The following is a 21,784-nucleotide window of genomic DNA, read 5'->3' on the forward strand; positions in this document are numbered from 1 at the left end:
CTCTCTCTCACATGATATTCCGTATCTCGATATCGAGTGGGAGAACCATATTAAAAGTTGGTTTTCATGGCTACCTGGATTGTCCCTTGAATCGCAGTTGCACTGATTTTGTGTTCTGTAACTCGATACCTCCCTTACTCGATGGTCCCTTCAACATCGAGTTATAGAGAGTTTACTGTAATTCAAACTTTTTTTCTGATGATAACAAATTAGGGGCTAATATACTTCAAATCGTCATTTATTTCGATTTTTCTGATTGTTATGTATTGAGTATGAGTATTAATTACGTAAGACAATTCTGGCGGATTCTAAATCCCCTTCACTCCAAAGTATGATTTTTTGTATGAAAATAAAAAGTAATTTGTATGGCGCGTAAAAAATCTCAAACTACCCTCCCTCCATAATCCTTTACGTATTTAAGTCCCCTATGCTATACGGTGATCAATTTCGCCCCAATGCGTCATTTTCAATATTTGATATTAAAACTTATTTTATAAAAGGTAAGATGTTATTTTATAAAGGATCGATTACTTAAACTGATAAAGAGCAATTAAGTTTTGATTTTGTCGAAATCAATTTGACAATATTTGACGAGTAATATAACAGAAAAGTTGTAAAATAGTGATCAATTTATCTCCGGATTACGGTACTAAGCCTAAACATGGACTCCCAGTGAGACCTTTACCCTACATAAACCTGGGACCCTACATATCGAACCAATCCATACATGACCTGATTCCCTTCCGAAAGAAGACGTCGTCATAGATTTTATGTTTCAAAAAAAAAAACCTAGTAGTATCGGTGTACTAATCATCTGAGTCGATCAGCTAAGAACAGATATTAAAAAAAAAAACAAATACTGAATCTAAATCCATAATAAATGTAATAATTTACGGCAAGGAATTTTATCTTAGTTTTGTCGTAAAAACCTAACAAACTTGTTATCTCGTAAAAATCTACAACTTAACTAAAGATACCATGAAGCTATTCTGTCAATATGTTTAGTAATATCAATTATAAAAAATCGTCAAAAAACTAACTTTAGTAACGATTTACTGCTTTTGAGTTCATGATTAAAAAAATTGCTCAAAAATATATGTTTAAATTCAAATTATTTCTGAAGAAAATTTCATTCAAATCGGTCTATGAATAACTCAGATATAACCCTCTAAAGTTGATCATTTTGTATGGAAAAACAAAAAAGTTGCAAATGTTATATCCAATACTGTAGGTGTAAGGGAACTTAACATTCAATCGCAACACATTACATTCAACTCTCTATAACTCGATATTGAAGGGACCATTGAGTTAGAGAGGTATTAAGTTTTAGAATCCAAATGCGATCCAATGGACCATCAAGGTAGCCTTGAAAACCAACTTTTACTATGGTTCTCTAACTCGATTCGACATGCGGAATATTATGTTAGGGACTGTTGACCGTATTTTTTTTGCCAAAACCGATCTTTAAATAAATGGTAACGTAAAACGGAGTATCTCTGATAATGCGAATAACTTTGATAGGGAGGGATCCACATATAGTAAACGAAACCAATATTCATTAATTCGATTAGATTTAAGGGATTCCTGATTAGATGTTTGATTAATTGCTGGCTAGATTATTGCTTAACCCCTCTACCGACAGCTTCATTTTTTTCACAAAAATATATTCAAACAGCAATAACTATTTTGTTTCTCGATATTTTTGCACCATTTTTTCACAAGACTTCAAAAATTTCTTCTATTTTTAGAATCTCTATCAGTATTGATCATTGGTCATATGGTTTTGAAGATATTCAGATGTTCCTTGGGGGACTTACATTCCCCATATACAATTTTTTTGACCGCCATTTTGTTTTTAGTCAATTGATCAAAAAACAAAAATGTGGGCTATACAATCTCATGTTATAAGGAGCTCCTCTTAAAAAATCATATAAATCGGTTGAGTTTTCTCCATGAAATCTGAAAATAAAAAATTGATTTTTTTGAAATTTTCGAGATCTTCAAACGGCCTGATTGATACCAGAAACAAAAATGTTCATTACTCAAAAACGGTTGCACCATTTTCTTTGTGGTTAAAAACAAACTGCCGGTAGAGTGGTTAATTATTGATGAAATCCTTGACAAATTGTGAGAATTTTTTTAAACTTGTTGTACGTGGAATGCTTCCATTCGTAAATGAGCGGTACGATTGACGGATTGGACGTTTTGTCGAATTTACTCTTTAAATGGATAATATGTTGTTGTCTTTATTTATACTGTTAAAAAAATTATTGGCAGTAAATACCGTAATCCGGGGTAACATTGATCATTTTTTTTAGTTTTTCTTAATTTTTTCATTTCACAATACAAATGTTACAAGTTTCATATTTTTAAAACAAGTACTGGCACCCACCGCTCCTAGCTAAGTACTTTATTTTGTTTTTCGAAAGGTTTAAACATGTTTAAATAAATGTTTTAAGTGATTTTTTGATTCAGCTGATATGGGGTAACATTGATAACCCAAGTAAACAACGTTCGCTAATATTGGAAATGTCGTTACTTACTAAAATCAGGGCCCCTGAAGCCGAATATGAAGACCAAACTCTTACAAGTCATTTACTTTTTGAGTTATTTCAAAATTAAAAACACCTTGAACCACGTAATACGCCTAAAAGTAGGCAATTTCCTCAGGAAATTCTACATTCGTAATAGTATTTAGTTAATGTTGCCTAAATCAATAAACTTATGAAAGATTTGACAACGAAATCGTTTTCGGCGATGCCATTTTTAGTAACACCCGCATTTTCCTTGATCACATCGTCTGCAGAACTCATGTGAGACATGAATTATCGGTAGTGTCAGTGAAAATGATAGAAATCATTGTTTCAAAAAGTTGACAAATTTGCGCATGAACTAAACGCAATTTTGGCAAAAACCTTAATTATCATTAGCTTATGAATGTACGAAAGAGAGGCACCATTCATGGTTCGAAAATGCTTCATCAATAAATCTTTATTTGAACGTTTAACAAGATGAGTCATCCCGATCAATGTTACCCCGCTGATCAATGTTACCCCGGATTACGGTATGCCAAAGATCCGTAAGGTACCGTGGGGTAAGTGGATACAGACAGATCAATAGTCAACTTCATTGTTATATACAGCTAACGTAAATAATGTACAGTCAACTCTCTCTCACATGATATTCCGTATCTCGATATCGAGTGGGAGAACCATATTAAAAGTTGGTTTTCATGGCTACCTGGATTGTCCCTTGAATCGCAGTTGCACTGATTTTGTGTTCTGTAACTCGATACCTCCCTTACTCGATGGTCCCTTCAACATCGAGTTATAGAGAGTTTACTGTAATTCAAACTTTTTTTCTGATGATAACAAATTAGGGGCTAATATACTTCAAATCGTCATTTATTTCGATTTTTCTGATTGTTATGTATTGAGTATGAGGGACTTAAACATTTGCGCCAAATGATCCACTTGCCCCACCATGGTGGGGTAAAGGGATCACCAATAAAAAAAATCTGTTCTCAAAACAAATGTAGTGTAACTATGTATAGTAAGAATGATATTACTCTCGTTCTTGTTATTAGTGCTAGTAATGTTACATTTTAATACTTTTAAATTAGAAAGTATCTTTATTTAATCAAAATATAATGAAAAATATGTATACCTTCGTTCACAATAATTCGAACAAAAAAAAAAAAAAAAACATTGTAACTAGAATATATTTTTATTTATCCATTCATACATATAAGTTATACAGAAGTGTTGTTGGATTATTTCTAATGATGTTTTTGAAAAACACTCGTAGTTTAGAAATATTACATTTACTTTTGAATAATAAACTGAAATTCTTTAAGGGGGCAGGATCCGTAATTGATTTTGGAATTTTCAAAAGCAGTTTTTTCATTCAAAATCAAGAACATTTACAGGAAAATGCGTTCACTGTATTCTTTTCTCCAACCGAAACACAGTGAACACATTTTCGTCGAATAATTTTAAGTTTTGAAAAGAAAAACTGATTTTGAAGTTTCGATGATGACGATGATTACGATGACGGAGCGTTGATCGTTAATTCTATTCATGAATATATTTGTATCATCTCTCGATTACTTTTTCAAATCAACGTAGGTAAATTTCATACGGTTTCGATAAAATAAATTAAGAAAGATCACAACATGTCCTTCAAAACCGTTTTAAAATGAAATTCTTTTTAACATTTTTTTCACCGTGCACATCGCTTAAATTTTGCATGGAATTAACTTGCGTTGACATACTAGGTAGTTCCTATCGATTCCCACAAAAATTGTATAACAAAATGATAAGCCGTTTCGTTCAGTAACTTACGACGCTTTTGTACCATACATACATACATAACGATAATGATCTTTTCATCGAAGCACTCCGAGCAGTAAGCGACGCTCCAAACATGGATGCAGGAGAGCTGACAGAAGCGTTGGCGAGAGCGTGTGACGCAACTATGCCGAGAAAGTGGAGCCAAGGAATCAACGGCGTCCTGCATACTGGTGGAACGACAGACTCAGCATCCTTCGCGCAGCCTGCTTAAGAGCCAGAAGACGCGTGCAGAGAGCTAGATCCGAAGCCAGCATGGAACTTTACGTTCGTAAAGTGACCTACCGACTGGCCAGAGCCGCGTTCAAACGGGAAATAGCGACGAGTAAAACGAACTGCTACAAGGAGTTGTGCCGGGAAGCGGACGCAAATCCCTGGGGCAACGCCTATCGAGTAGTGATGGCGAAGATCAAGGACCCAGTTACTCCAGCAGAAATGCGTCCCGACAAACTGAAGGCGATAGTGAACGGTCTCTTTCCTACGCATGCTCCAACCGCGTGGCCGCCCACACCGTACGCTGACGTAGAGGAAGAAAATGCGGGTATACAAGTGTCTAACGCCGAGCTGATAACGGTTGCGAAAGGATTGAAGCTGAACAAAGCTCCCGGACCAGATGGTATCCCTAATGCAGCGCTAAGGGCAGCAATCTTGGCGTTCCCAGACATATTCAGGACAGCGTTGTGAAGTGTTTAGCGGAAGGCTGCTTCCCAGACAGATGGAAGGTGCAGAAGCTGGTGTTACTGCCAAAACCGGAAAACCGCCAGGAGATCCGGCTTCATATAGACCAATATGCTTGCTGCATACTCTTGGCAAACGTCTGGAGAAGGTCATCCTCGGCAGGCTGACGATCTACACGGAAGGTGAGAACGGATTGTCGAAAAGGCAGTTCGGATTCCGTAAAAAGACTTCGACGGTGGATGCTATTCGGGCAGTCATCGCGTGCGCGGAGAAAGCGTCCAAGCAGAAGAGGAGAGGCAATCGATACTGCGCAGTGGTAACAATAGATGTCAAGAACGCGTTCAACAGTGCCAGTTGGGAGGCTATCGCCGCAGCCCTACACAGAATGTGAGTTCCCGGATATCTGTATAAAGTTCTGCAAAGTTACTTTCAGAACTGGGTACTGGTCTACGACACAAACCACCATACTTGGTCCAACATTGTGGAACATGATGTATGATGAAGTGCTAACCTTGTCACTGCCGAATGGAGTCGGGTTCGCAGATGACGTCGTTCTTGCGATAACTGGTGAGACTGCGGAGGAGGTGGAGATGCTGACGGCGAAATCGCTAGACACCATTGAATCGTGGATGACTGGAGTCAAGCTGCAGTTGGCTCATCATAAAACGGAGGTGGTGCTGGTCAGCAACTGCAAGGTGGTTCAGCAGTTGGAGATCAACGTCGGAGGGCACGCAATCCCATTGAAGCGCTCTCTAAAGCATCTTGGAGTAATGGTCGACGACAGGCCAAACTTCAACAGCCACGTAGACTATGCCTGCGAAAAGGCAGCGAAAGCTGCTAACACCGTAGCTAGGATCATGCCCAACATTGGAGGACCAAGAAGCCGCACGAGGCGTCTTCTGGCGACCGTATCATCGTCTATACTAAGGTATGGAGTCCCGGCTTGGGCGGCAGCGTTAGCGACCAAACGTAATCAAAATATGCTGGCAGGTACGTTCCGGCTCATGGCGATACGGGTGGCGAGAGCCTACCGTACTATATCATCGGAGGCAGTGTGCGTTATCGCCGGAATGATCCCCATCTGCATCACTCTGGCTGAGGACATCGCATGCTACCAGCAAAGGGAAACTAGGAATGTGAGGAATTCCATTAGGTTGGAAACAATGGCCAGGTGGCAGCAGAAGTGGAATAACTCGGAGAAAGGAAGGTGGACCCACAGGTTCATTCCTAACGTGTCGGTGTGGACGACCAGAAAGCATGGAGAAGTCAACTGACCCAGTTTCTGTCAGGCCATGGATGCTTCCGGAAATATCTGCACAGATTCGGACACGCAGAATCTCCACATTGTCCGGCCTGTCCAAATATCGAGGAGACACCGGAGCATGTTATATTCGACTGTCCTCGATTCAGGGATATACGAAGCGAGATGATGCCAGAAACCGCAAGCGTCCTAAATCCGGACAATATCGTGCAGAACATGTGCCAGCATGAAAGTACCTGGAATGCGGTGAACAGAGGAATAACGGCGATTATGTCGTTGCTGCAAAGGAGATGGCGTGAAGACCAGAGAGCTCCGGGTCGCGATCGGAGTAGGCTAGATCCTCCGTCGGGGACTAGGCCGAGTAGAGCGGGCGTAGCGTAGTATCGGTTAATAGTCGTCGGGGCGCCTGCAAACCGGAAGCCATCCTCCAACCGGAATTGCAGAACCGACCCTGGCACTTGGCCTACCAACGTAGAGTCCGAGTAGGCTGAGTCCACCGCCGGGGTCTAGCTGAGTAATTCGCGAAATAGCACCGGCAAATGGTCGTCGGGGCGCCTGTGAACCGGAAGTTTCCCTCCACCGGAATCACAGGACCGACCTCGGCATCGGCCCGGCCAGCTTCGGAGTAGGCTAAGTCCACCGCCGGGGACTAGTTGAGTAGATCGCGTTGTTGGCCGGCAAATGATCGTCGGGGCGCCTGTGAACCGGAAGCTTCCCACCACCGGAATGGCAGGACCGACCTCGGCATCTGCCCGGATAGCATCGGTTCGGGAGATCTTCCGCCGCCGGGGAAATCTCCGTCGGAGTAAGATAGATCCACCGCCGGGGACTACTCTGAGTAGTACCTAGCGTATCTCCGGCTTGAGTCGTCGGAGCATCAGTGAACCGGAAGCCATCTTCCAACCGGAATCGCTGGACCAACTTCGGCACTCCACCTGCCAGTATCGAAGCATGAAGAAGCACATAGCCGGAGTAGGCTTGCTCCACCGGCGGGGACTAGGCCGAGTAGCATCGATCGTCACAAACCAGTTTTGGGTCGTCGGGGCGCCAGTGAACCGGAAGTCATCCTCCAACCGGAATCGCTGGACCGTCCTCGGCATCCAACTGGTCAACCAGGAGAGCTCGAACAGCAGCAGCGGAGAACGAGTCGTCGTAGAACAACGAAGTGCACCTGAGCGTCCAGAAGAGGTTCTACAGGGCTGTGACGCGAGGCCAGCCCAAGGGAAGTATGCGTCGTCGCACAGAAAGCTGTCCAAAACCCGCCCGGAGAGATCTTCAACCGCCAATTGGGCAAAAGTCACAGAGACACCGTAGAAATGTCGTGTTGATCTGCATTTTTGACGACATTGAGCTCCAACAGCGAACTAGCAGAACAGCTAGCGGCTGAGATTGACGAAGTGCATGAGCACAGCCCTCCCCCGATGAAGTTGCCTGATGTAGTTCCGGGGGGGATCGAGGCACAGGAGTAGTAGGGAAAGTTTTTTAGTGGTTAAGCAGCCTAACGTGAGTCCCACTGTGCCAACATACAAGGGCCCATTCACAAATTTCATAACGCTGGAGGGGGTGGGTGGGTGTCCAAAAGATGTTACGGCCTATATAAAAACAGAATAATATTCATACAAAAAGCGTTACAAGGGGGTGGGTGGGTGTCTAAAATAGCCAATTTTAGCGTTATGAAATAAATGAATGAGCCCCAACAGGCCAGGCTTTTGAAGCTTTATTGTACCCTACTATAAATAAAAAAAAAAACATACATAACGGAAATTTCCCCAAAGGGGCCCTTGTGCAACCTGTGCAAGGAGCTCTGGAATGAGCACATCTGTTCGTACCGAGTTTTTTCTTCTTTTACTGACATGTTCTTCCGAATTCATGAAGATTGAGACGTCGCACGATATGTTTTGGTCATGAAGCGGAAATTTCCCCAAAGGGGCCCTGGCGGAACCGGCTACGATGTTCCGGTACGATTCACTAATTCAAATTATGATTAAATGATTAAAATCGACCATCATCTTACGTTTTACATAAAAACTTCGGTGTTGTAACTGCAATAAATGAAAAAAATATTACATTTCCAAAATTTGTTACCATCATGACCTCAGTACAACCCGGAATATCTCCAGCATAGTCCTGAATTCAGCATTGTCCATTTGTGACAAATATTTGGTACCTTTTTAAAGTCAGCTGAGGGTGGTTTCAAAAAAATCCAATGGAAATTGACGAAATAGCAGCTATTTGAAAATGCCTTGTCGGAGGTCGGGTTCGTAAAGGTTAAAGTGTTATTTTTGAGACAAAAATAAAAACAATTTATCTAAAAATATGATAATTCCACACATTATTCCATAAAATTAGTTTTAAAATAGATCAAGTTTTCATTGATGATCCATATACCCAACCATAGTGGGAAAAGTGCAACTCCAAGTCCCTCGTACTTCATTTATAATAATCAGAAAATGGCAACAAATTACAATTTGAACTATCCTTCATTTGTAACAATTTAAATTACTCAAAATAGGTGCCGCCAATCATGTTCAGCATTTTCAAGTTTGGTGGACTTAGGCAATAGATCTTGAACTTCAACAGTGAAATCAAAGTTTCTTTCCAAAACGAGAAGAATGAAGACTGCAGTGTTTTAACGAAAACCCTTAAATAATACGAACAAAATTGAGCGTCTGTTCAAGGTCGTTTTAAAAGATCTCCGAAGTGACTATAAATCTCCTATAAAGATCAAAAGTGAAAACAAATATTTGCTTAGATTTTCCCCAGCTGCAGTAATTATAATGAAAGAGAAATGCTTACAACGGAACGGTCTATCTCAAGAATATTGTCTAGTTCACTTTGACAAAATTGATTTATGATCGAACATGCTCGAAACCCGTGCCAAATTCTTATTTATTAAATCATATCAGAAGACATTTATTTCAATAGATTTTGTGTTTTTTAATGTTTTATCCATCGTGATTTGTGCGATAAGTGACGGTAGGGAAAAAAATCACAACATTAGAAATTTTCACACGTTTTGAATTTTATTTTATTTTTATTGTTGATTAACTGAATCAAAAAAAAGTTATATATAAAGTATGTTATTATATATAGGCTTTTAGATATATTATTTTTCGCTCGTGCAGTGCAAATACATCTTATTAAATTATAAAGTATTCAAGTCACATTTTGAAGTACAGTCAACTCTCCATAACAAAATATTGAAGAGACTATTGGGTAAGGAAGTTATCGAGTTACAGAACTCAAAACCAATTCAACTGCGATCCAAGGGACCATCGAGGTAGCCATAAAAAACAACTTTTACTGTAGTTCTCTAACTCGATATTGAGATACGAAATTTCGAGTAAGGGAGAGTTGACTGTATGATTAAATTACTTCTGATAGTCTAACAAAACAGCTTTTTTGAGATTATGATCTTGCAATTACTGTATTGGTGAAGCGGATTAGCACTTGGTTGAGAGCCATGTTCTTGTACGGTTTGGCGAAATCTTCTAAACTGTTCACGGATGGCCCCAACAGACGATCGAATGGAAATCCCATACTTCGAGCATCTGGATAGAGGCGATCACGCAACCCGCAAAACGTGTGAGCATCGTCACAAGGGATGTTTCTGGAAGAAGTTGAAACTCTGGTACGGAAGAACTACATGAGGATGATCAAGTACTTACTCGTCAAACCCTGGACTGATAACGTCATCGTTGTAATTGGAGACCATTACAAACAAATCAAAACGCGTTCCCTGAGGAGTTCCTTTTGGTATCAACATGTGCGATGGCCAGCCACAATTGCAGAACCTAAATTGATCACTCTCCGGTTGGGTTGACGCCGCAACATTTCGGAACGTTCGCTCGTAAGGAATCGTTAAATTCGATTGTTCGGAGCGACGAACAACATTGTTTACTCCAGGATTCACTGTAACGAAGGTTGATTTCATAACCATAGTTAAGGAGAAGATGAATCGAAGCCAACCCGTATTTTCAAGAGCACGAATGTGAAAAACAAAATAGCAAATTAAAATACAAACTTGATCGCTGGTGGTGACCAATAGTTTACAATTCGAGTCGCTATCTGGTTCTCTAAATATGGGACCTTGGATGATTTAAGGTATGGCTTTGGTTCATCTTCACCTCAAAGTTACTGATACTCACAATTCACAGCAAATTTGTCTAGCTCGAGCATCCAGCGACGTTTCTGTTGAATGGGAATCGATTTCCCATTTTGATCGCCAGTTGGGCCCAGAAAGATGCGAACCGTGCCCCGTTTGGGAGTTCTACTATTGTTGGTGATCTTGATCTGATAACTGAAGGGTGCATGTTGAATGTGAGTGAATGTTACAAAAGCATTGCCATCTGGTCCGAAATCAAGCCCTATTCCAAGGTCCACTTGTGATCTTTGCCAAAAGGTCAACAGGACGTTGTTTGAAGCGCCGGCACGGTTCAATGAGATGTCGATCGAATTGACCTCAATATTTGGATTGGAGAGCTACCGCAAAAGAGATCTGATTTAGCCTTAAAATTATTGATAGATATTACTGATACATACCTCAGATGCGGTATAAGGTCGGAATTTGCGCTTATGTCTCTCAAAGATGTCGTCCACGTGTTGATGCCAACGGAAGAAGGCCGGATCGCGCATTGAGGTTGTATTGTCAGCAATAACTCCAAAGCCTTCAAGAAACGAGTTGTCGGGGTCGTGGATGTATCCAATCATTTGGTGTCCTTCGATATGCAATCTACCATAAAAGTCCGCATTCGGAGACAATGATGAGTTTTCAACCATATTCGCGAGAACGTCGATCCCCTCTTTATTGTCGAGAGGAATCCGCTGTCCATTGGCCTTGGAAATTTGATAGGTTATTGATGGCAGTTCACTCTCATTGTTGAAATACTTACGGACATAGCAAAGCCAGAATCGATTGCTTCAAATATTCTTCCAGTCCAAACTTCCATTTCTGCAATTGTTACTTCAACTTGATCTTCGACACGTCTCAAATCCTGAAAAAGTATTCGCTATGCTTAGACTTCTTTATATAGAGAGCTGTCAATAATTTCAGTTTTTATTTGTTCTTGAATCGACAATTAATACATGGAAATAACGGCATCATACCCTCGTGCTGCTCTCTGAAGTGTTAAACTACCTGAAGCAATAAAACAGTACTTCTCATGCTACTTTTTATTCCAATTGATATTTTTTCAATCCTTGTTTGGACCCGTGCCTTCGATTTCTCGTTGGACCCGTTAACGAAAGCCAACGGTTGTAATCAGGGACGAAAAAAATCATGCTCACTATACTCAATTCACTGACATTTATGCCACCATCAAAGTAACCGCACCACCACCAAAATGATTGCACCACACACTCAATCTGTTCGGTAAAAATAACTGGGTTTTGGAACTACCGAAAAAGTCAGTAAACTAAAAAAAAATGTTAGAAATCGAAAAACAGAGATTTTTCACTGAAATCATATATCGATAAAAAATAAAACATGGTAAAATTTGCTTTTCAATTACGCGTGGCGACAGTTTTCATTTTACTGATTTTTTCGGTAGTTCCAAAACCCAGTAAAATTTTACCGACCCCAGTATTTAATCTAAGTGTGCAATGAAAATGGCACAAAAGTAGATGAAAAAACAAACAACGATGCCCGTACGTCGCTGGTGTTTTTGATTATCAGGAGCAGAAGAGTGTCAGTTTTAGAAAATTGATTATCATTGAGGTTCATACTAATTAAAAAATATGCTGCTTTACGGGTAATGAACGATCCGATGCACGGAATCGATGATGTTGACGCGTCTTTACTGTGCTTTGTGCAAAAATTACAACTTCCCGAAGCGGAATGTAAAAAAGTCAAGCTGTCCAGAATGAATATCATTTTTTGCTTCCGATGATCATAATGCGGTTGAGTATCAGCAGGGTAAAAGGAAACTGACAATCTTGCGGCAAGCGCTTCGCCAATCTTTGTTGTGTTGTCAAGGCGAGGATAAAAACAAATAAAAATCAACGAAGATTCTACCCAGCAAGTATCAATGTAGGCGAGGGTAGATTGAGTATTTTCGTCCCTGGTTGTAATCCTTCTTGGACACCGTCTTGGGCACAACATTTTGGTTGGTATAACTTTTATTATACATCATTTTATATGAATCAATTCAATCGTATAGAATGCATGAAATACATACCAAAGTTGAGGCTATATGCGTATTCAGCTCGACTTTTGCAGACTTTCTGCGATCAGAAATACGATGCCACAAAATTTGGATAGATTTGAATGCCGTTGGGCTCAAGATTAAAGGATTTCTTTTAGCTTAGAGCATACTCTACCAGAGGAAGAACAAATACCTCGCAATAATACAGTGGGTTGTCAAAATAACTGGGACAGGCAAAAATTGGGCCAACTTTGGAATGCTGTAACTTTCACAAAAATTGGCCGATTTCAATTTTTTAAGAAGTAATGGACGGGTCAACTAATCTAGTTTTGAGGTGCATCCACGGAGATGAGCTATGACCACTGGATACCGGTGATAATCCGGATTTCTGGAAGCATGTTTTGTGCAGTAAAATTATGACGTGTTTTTAGCAAATATCTCGGTTAAAAAATCAAAATTTTACTGAACATGAAGAAAGAAGATCAAATTCTGAAGCGATTGGTGCGCCAAGTATTAAGATAGGTCCAGAAACAATCAAGATATGGCAATTTCCCCGAAATCGTTGCCGGTAGTGGATCCGAATTGGGATCAAACAATTTATTCACTCAAAATATGTCGCGCAATATTGTTTTTCCCCTAGCTTATCATTAAATACCCTATTATAAGTTGAAAATGAGTCTTGTACATATTTGGCCACTCATGGCGCTGCCAAGTGCCCCGGGTAACCTTGCATAGGGGACATTTCGATTTTGACACCAAAACATATCATGCGACGGCTTAACTTTCATGTCTTGTCATAAATAGGGCAACTGTAGACTCAAAATGGATAGTTGACTACAGCGACTACTTTTGGGACCACCGAATGTCCCCGAGGGAACCTGTAATTAGGGACAATTGAAATTAAACTCCAATACATATCGTGCGACGGTTCATTTTTCATGTCTCGTCCTAAATAGGGCTATTGTAGACCTAAAATGGATATTTGACTACAGTGGCCACTTTTAGAACCACCGGAATTTCCCGGAGGAACCTGTCATTGGGGACATTTCTGTTTTTTCACCAAAACATATCATGCAACGGCTCTTTCTTCATGCCTTGTCGTAAATAAAGTAACTGTGGACTCAAAGTGGGAATTTAATTGCAGTGGCCACATTTGGGACCACCGGGTGTCCCCTAGGGAACCTATGATTGGGGACAATTGGAATTGAGCTCCAATACTCATCGTGCGACGGCTCATTCTTCATGTCTAGTCATGAATAGGTCAACTTTCGACCGAAAATGGATATTTAACTAGAATGGCCACTTTGGGGACTACCTGTAGTTCCCTAAGGAACCTATCATTGGAGACATTTCGATTTTGACACCAAAACATATCATGCGACGGTTCATTCTTCATGTCTTGTAGTGCATAGGGTAGCGGTAGATTCAATGTGTATATTTAACTATTGTGGCCACTTTTGAGACCTTCGGGTGTCCCCGAGCGAACCTGCAATTGGAGAAAATTGGAATTGAACTTCAATAAATATCATCTATTAATAAAAATATTTGCTTTTATAATTCCAAGACAACTACTGCAAATTAAAATAATAAGAATCAATTACCTCGATTTCCATTGTAAACAATGTTGCCTTCAATTGATTTACAGTTCTCAAAACCATTGTCTTTGTTTTAAATTAAAAAGAGATTTGTCTAATAATGTTTTGGGCCATTCTTTTCAATTCAGATCGGGACTCGCTTGGTTTGGTTCCACGGAAACATTTAAAAAGATAATTATTATAAAATATTCTAATACTTCAACACTTCACATTAAATTGACTCAACGAAGACGAAGTGGTCCAACAAAGAGTATTGACTCAAACTAGTGACCACTATTGTCAATATTGACCAAGCCTACAGTTATCCTATTGATGGCAATACATTAAGAATAAGTTGCACGAAGCATAGGCGTGGAAACATTTTTTTCCAATCCCTCGTTCCCTTGATGTCCGGTGATCCCACTATAGTCAAATATAGTCAAATATAGTCACTATAGTCAAATATACACTTTTAGTCTACCGTTATTTTTTTCATCACAAGACAATAAAAAAGCCGTTCCTTTATATGTTTTGCCGTGAAAACACAAGTGTCCCCAATAACAGGTTCAATTGGGGAAATCCGGCGGTCCCTATAATGGCCATTGCAATCAAATATCCACTTCGAGTCTATAATTACCTTTATCATGACTAGACAGAAGAATGAGTCGTCGCACGATATTTTTTGACGTTCACACATAATTGTCCCCAATCACAGCCTCCCTTGGGGATATCCGGTGGCCACAAAAGTGGCCACTTAAATTAAATTCCCACTTTGAGTCTACAGTTACTTTATTCACGACAAGACATGAAGAAAAAGCCGTCGCATGATATGTTTTGGTGTAAAAACAAAAATGTCCCCAATTGCAGGTTCCTCCGGGAAATTCCGGTGGTCTCAAAAGTGGCCATTGTAGTCAAATATCCTCGTAAAGTCTGCAATAGCCCTATTTAGCACAAGACATGAAGAATGAAGCGTCGCATGATATGTATTGGAATTCAATTTCAATTGTCCCTAATTACAGGTTCCCTCGGGAACATCCGGTGGTCCCAAAAGTAGTCACTGTAGTCAACCATCCATTTTGAGTCTACAGTTGCCCTATTTATGACAAGACATGAAGAATGAGCCGTCGCATGATATGTTTTGGTGTCAAAATCGAAATGTCCCCAATGACAGGTTCCTCCGGGAAATTCCGGTGGTCCTAAAAGTGGCCACAGTAGTCAAATATCCATTTTAGGTCTACAATAGCCCTATTTAGGACGAGACATGAAAAATGAACCGTCGTACGATATGTATTGGAGTTTAATTTCAATTGTCTCTAATTACAGGTTCCCTCGGGGACATTCGGTGGTCCCAAAAGTAGTCGCTGTAGTCAACTATCCATTTTGAGTCTACAGTTGCCCTATTTATGACAAGACATGAAAAATGAGCCGTCGCGTGATATGTTTTGGTGTCAAAATCGAAATGTCCCCTATGCAAGGTTCCCCCGGGGCACTTGGCTGCGCCATGAGTGGCCAAATCTGTACAAGACTCATTTTCAACTTATAATAGGTGCGTCATATGATCTATCAGATCATTCCTACGGTCGATGTCGGACCTGACTGCCCGCTACGCTACGTATATGCTATCGAACCCACGGAAGATTGGACAGCCAGGTGCGTACATAAACCAAAAGCTCTTTATTTGAAACCTTCAATTAGACATGCTGTCACGTTGAGAGGAGTTAAAACAAATTAATCAGATGAAGTTAAGTATCTAGGGCTCATTCTAGATAAAAAATATCTTTTAAAAATCACAATGAAAGCATCCAGGCCAAATGTAACAAATACATAAAATGTCTGTATTTACTTTTTAACAGAAAATCGAAATGTTGTCTTAAAAACAAGCTTTTGATTTTCAAACAATTGTTTATGCCCGCCATGTTGTATGCTGTGTCAACTGTTGTAACACCAGAAATAAAGCTCTGTAGAGGATTAAAATGAAAATCTTCAAAATAATTTTGAAGCTTCCTCCTGAAGCACTTATGAGTAACAAAGAATTTACAATGTTGAAACATAGGAACATATATCGAACAAAATAAATCATAATTTTAGACGAAAATCGTTGCAATCGTCTTTTGCCACAATTAATGCGTTATATATTTGATTAAGTTAATGGGAAGCAATATTTTTCTCTTATAAGCAGGTGCATACAATTAATCTGTAAAAAATCTGTACTGCTACGGCAAATTACATTTAACACATTGTTAACATAATGTTAATGAAAGCTCATTTCAGTTTTACCAAATTAAGGATGATAGTGTTGCCTGTGTTAACCGTAATAAAATAAATGATTGTAATGTTTGAAATAATACTAATAGAGGGAAAAAAATAATGAAAAATATTGTGTTTGGCAATGGGTCAAATTTCACTGAATTATTCTGCAAATTTTTGTATTGCTACGAATTAATTGAAAATGTATGGATATTCCGAACTACATTTGGAGAACATTACGAACTAGCCCTTCCCTACCCAAACTCACATGCAGCACTTGATTGCGACTCCGGCCCGGATAGGTACGATTGTTTGAACTCTGCGTGATTTTCGGATAGTATCCCTCTGGAATCGGGTCACGAAATTGTGCCAAGGATTTTACCCTTGGCAGTCCATTGCAGAACCGTTCAATGTTGTATCGTCCTTGAATTTGTTGGTGCATGTAGTAGAATATTTCGCCACGGCGATCCTTGCGCACTACCCGGTCTGGACCTTCCGACGGATACAGCAAGTGCCAATGCCAGTGATGAAGATTGACTCCGATGTCCTCTCGCCAGTACGCTACCTTCTGTTCCGGTTCAAGGTCCGATGCAGTATTGTTAATCGGAATATCAACGGCCATCTACAGGAGTACATATTATCTGAAATCACGTTGTGGAAAGAAACACCAATTATTACCCGATCTCCTTGGTTAACGATCCTCCCCTCCTCTTGCAATCGCGGAAACGTGGACGCCTCGATAAACCTATCAGGAAACAACTCCAAGAAACTGGGTATCGGTATATTGGCCGTATCAGGTCGATGTTGCAATGCAACAGACAATGCGTACTGGAAAAGTGGTCCATTCAAACGATCTCGGCTATAGGCAGCTACTGCAAACAACGCATCGGGATTGCTCTGGTTCAGAAACAACTCGATCAACTGCCCAGCAGCTTTGCGATCCCGCGTGTTGAACACGGAAAAACCACCACGCCGAGGGACAACTTGGGCAAAGCTTATATCCGGAGGGGTAATGTTTTGAAGGGGAACTCTCGTTGAAATGTTGGTGCTGAATCGGGTTTGTAGGGATTGACCTATAGCGCGATAGCGATCAGTTAGATAGTTATCCGGAAGATCGAAATACAGTTGCCCGTTGGATTTGGGCATGAACAAGGGCTCGTATGGACGTTGGAGAAGCCCACGAAATTTTGCGCTGTTTGATGCCATCGCTAACTATGTACGACTAATCGATACTCATTGCATCAGAAGTATTTATATGTAGGTCAATCAACACGTGCTTAGATGCATTGCAATTGAAATGCAGTATTACTGCACCACAAGCCGGATGTTGATAAAGGGATGCACATGTGGTACAAATGCGGTTTAGTTGTTCACTTCGCATTGCCCATGATTGTTAATTTGTATTATAGATCAATCTCTAATGGTTTGCGATTTAATATCGGGAATAAGAGTTTGGAATGATAAGTGGGATTAAATTTGGCTGTTTCTTTTAGCCTACGGAAACTTCTAATACCGTTATCACCCCCGATAACATTGGGCCATGGTGGTGACCTTAGGGCAAATCATGATCGGGAATATATAAGCACATATTGGCAATATCGATATAAAATATTAATTTTGTATTACTTACAGTTATGAACAGATACCGTAAAAAAAGGTCTGGGGAGCTTATAATTAATTTTAGTAAATCTTTGAAAAAGCTCGAAAATAATCACTTTTAAAATCACTTTTAGGGTGTTATAAAAAAATACCTCTTAGGTGGATGAATACTATACTAATCTCACAATCATGTCCATCATGTGACCTGTTTTGGACAGCTGTAGGAAATTTGAGCAGCAGACGATTTTCTCAATTTGTTATTATTGTGAATATCGGGTTTAGTTTGTTTGGCCCAATGTCACCCCGTCGAAAGGGTATGAATGGGCAAATTTTAATTCGTTTTCCGTTCAATGAAAAACAAACGAACTTCAAATATTTGTTCAGCATTGGCAAACCATGAACGTCTTCTTCTTCTTTCTGGCGTTACGTCCCCACTGGGACAGAGCCTGCTACTCAGCTTAGTGTTCTTATGAGCACTTCCACAGTTATTAACTGAGAGCTTACTATGCCAACGACCATTTTTGCATGCGTATATCTTATGGCAGGTACGAAGATACTCTATGCCCTAGGAAGTCGAGAAAATTTCCAACCCGTAAAGATCCTCGACCGGTGGGATTCGAACCCACGACCACCAGCTTGGTCTTGCTGAATAGCTGCGCGTTTACCGCTACGGCAATATGGGCCCAACCATGATCATATTCTTATATTAAAAAAAAACTGTTGTGGGGAAGTCGTCCAAAGTACTGAACTGGCTGGTTAGTAGTTAAAATAACAAAAAATATAACATAATTTCCTCTACACTAAACAAAATTGAAAGTATTATAATAAATCTTGTTATTAGCAATTGATCTCATTTTTTATAACAAATTGTGCTAAAATTATGTTGGTAAATTGAAACAAATTTTAAACAGACTTTGTTGTTGAAACTGAATTTGTTTTAAATATGTTATAATTTTCTCCATCAACTCAATGTGCTTCTAACAAAAATAAAACAAAATTTATTATTTGGTTTGGTTTTATTATTTGGTGACGCGACAAAATTCATTTCATTAAAAATTACGAAAATGGCTCAAAAATCAATCACGACATACGTATTTTTTGCCAGTCTCACCACGACCACGGTAGGCTGATGTGCTAGTATCCATCGTATTAAGCATTGATCAGTGAGAACTGCAATTTTCTCAGTATTGCAGTGAATGATGCTGATACAAACCAATGCCAAACATTTCTTTCTCAAAACGGCTTTAGCATTGTACAATTAGATTTTGATAAATCTTGATCTCTTTTTGGAAATAAAGCATCTTGCTGTATTCTCAATTCGCCGTATCGTTTTCATTTCTGTCGCAATCAGTTTCCAGATTCATCTCACAACTTACGGCTCACTGTGATATAGTGAATGGTCAAAACACAACATATCGACGCTATAATAAAATGTTATAGAATATATAGATCTACGGGCATCTCCCTCCATATCTTCAGCATGATGGAATATGCTATTTTCCTTTAAAATTCATTGTTCGTCATCAAAATTCAGCCCAAACTTATAAACACAATTCCTTTTGACAGTGCAGCGAAAACAACACAATCAAAGGAACCGTATTTTTACGTCGACCATCGCGCACACATTGAACTTTGTTTACATTCTCAATTTTACGAGATCGTTGATAAAATTTCATAAAATTCCGTGAATTATATTTAGAACTTTAACGGCGTGTGATTGGAATGAAATCTTTTAGTGAGGAAGTACGAAAGTTTTCCATAGCGAAAATAAGTGCCTGGCGAAGTGAGTCACACAGGAGGGCGGGTACAGTCACCCCACAGTTATGGATAGCACACAGATATGGATCAAAGGTGGATTAAAACGGGAATATTTCATCAAATAGAGGTGTAATTTCGCAAAACACATTTTACCTACGTGAACCATAAATCTGTACAGCATCACAATCAATCATAATATGCTTGAGTATATTTCTTTCGTCTGTAGGAAATAAAATATCAACCGTATTTCCAGAAGCGTTGATTCATAACTGTGGGGTATTGAAACCCTTACCACAGTTATGAATCAAAGATAAGACGATTCCGAAAGAAACGCCAAAACGTATGCTTTCACTAACACACCATTCGTTTACCTCGCAGATAAATTGCTTTTATAGTGTTCTGATCCATAATATGAGTCGATTTGATCCATAATAGGGATCCTTCTCTCCCACTGATCCACATCTGTGGGGTGGACATAGTTTGGAATTTCTATTGAAATCGACACTTTTTGGTAATTAACCACGTACTTTGATGTGTATTCTCAAAAACAACTATATTCTGCAGTGTCAGAAAGGTAATTTTGATTTGTACAACGTCACCATGATTTTTAATCATACTTTGTTCTGAAAATTGACCCTTAGTTGATCCATAACTGTGGGGTGACTGTAGAAACTTGTATCATAAAGTGGTATGACTGGTGTCGATCGTTAAGTCGAAGCAGCGTGTAACTCTAAGTAACTCTAAGAATTGTTGAGAAATTAGGGATGGTACACAAATTATGTCACGCTAAATTTCGACTATTTCGACCACCTCCCCCCCCCCCTTTGTCACGTTTTTTGTATGGATCCTTCGAAAATTTTGTAAGGCTTGTCACGCTTGGCTTGACACCCCCCTTAGAGCGTGACGTAATTTGTGCATGACCCCTTATATGGAATTTTATATGAAAGGATTTGTTAGATACATTCATGATTAATTTAAGGGAAATTCGGAGGAATTTCAATTTGATATTATCTCAGAAGGAAATCGAAAAATCTCAAATCGAAAAAAATCTCTAATGTTGTAATTATTGCGGATGTCCGGCCAAATTTCGTTGGCCAAATGCCATGCGATAGGTCCTGATGTCGATAATGTCGGAAAAATGCCGTCCATCAATTAGAACGTGGTCGATTTGTGCTTCTGTCTGCTGTGGTGATCCTCGGATGTATCGGTATGAGAGACTGTGCTGGAAGTAGGTGCTACGAACAGTGCTGATAGACTCACACTCGAATCTCAATCTGCTTCGCAAATCTCACGCTTTTGATTTTGATGCAAAATCACTGAAACAACTTAAATCGTATAAAATGATTCAGTCGCAAAACCCGTCAAATATTCATGAAAGCCGAATATTGTTGTTTACATTAGAAAGGATTACTATAATAACCAGACTATAATTACCAGACTAACAAAAATATATTGCTGTGTGTGAATAAACTGTGGAAATACGAGACAATGAGTCAAAAAATAAGCCAATTCATCCATGATTTTTTGACTGCTGAGTTGCGTGATTGACAACTCACGCATGAAAAATCTTTAGCATGAGTTATGAGAAATTGAGTTTTTCACAACACTGGCTACGAATGGCCATATTCTTGGAGGCAGCGAAATAAATTAGTCGTAAGCCGTTTTCGTTCGTCAGCCGGTAGGGCGCTTAACTTTCCAATAGTCGATCTGAACTCCTCCTCCTGGCCAACCTGAGCGTTTAGATCTCCTATGATGATCTTGATGTCGTGGCAGCGATCGTATTCACGTTCAAGCTGCGCGTAAAATGAATATTTTCCATCATCAGTGCTTCTGGAGTTTGGGCTGTGCACGTTGATTAAGCTAATGTTGAAGAATCGGCCCTTGATACTCAACCTGCACATTCTTTCATTGATCTGCCATCACGCGCTTTAGCATGCCGCCCATAATGATGAAAGCTGTTCCCTGCTCGTGTGTGTTTCCGCAGCTCTGATAGATGGTATGATTATCTCTAAACATTTGCACCATTGATCCTTACCTACAAACCTAATGCAGCGCTACGATGTTGAACTTGATGGATTCCTCATTGTCATCAAATTAGGATGAACTCTCAGAAGAGTGCTGTAAAAATATTTGATGAAATTGCACAAGTGAAGAACAATATGGAATAAAATGATC

The 21,784-nt window shown here is 39.7% G+C and overlaps 1 protein-coding gene across 1 annotated transcript; it reads right to left on the bottom strand.

Moving 5' to 3' along the window:
• Positions 1-9,292: 9,292 nt before the first annotated feature.
• LOC5578063 (phenoloxidase 2) lies at positions 9,293-17,485 on the bottom strand. Its single transcript, XM_001663636.3, has 7 exons — positions 16,931-17,485; positions 16,521-16,874; positions 11,181-11,282; positions 10,831-11,124; positions 10,437-10,770; positions 9,957-10,200; positions 9,293-9,898 (listed from the first exon to the last, which is right to left on the bottom strand). Exons 1-7 carry the CDS (start codon positions 17,456-17,458, stop codon positions 9,697-9,699), a joined length of 2,058 nt encoding a protein of 685 aa, XP_001663686.2. The 5' UTR covers positions 17,459-17,485; the 3' UTR covers positions 9,293-9,696.
• Positions 17,486-21,784: the final 4,299 nt, after the last annotated feature.

The sequence above is a fragment of the Aedes aegypti genome, chromosome 2 (assembly GCF_002204515.2).
Source record: "Aedes aegypti strain LVP_AGWG chromosome 2, AaegL5.0 Primary Assembly, whole genome shotgun sequence".
Lineage (NCBI taxonomy): Eukaryota > Metazoa > Arthropoda > Insecta > Diptera > Culicidae > Aedes > Aedes aegypti.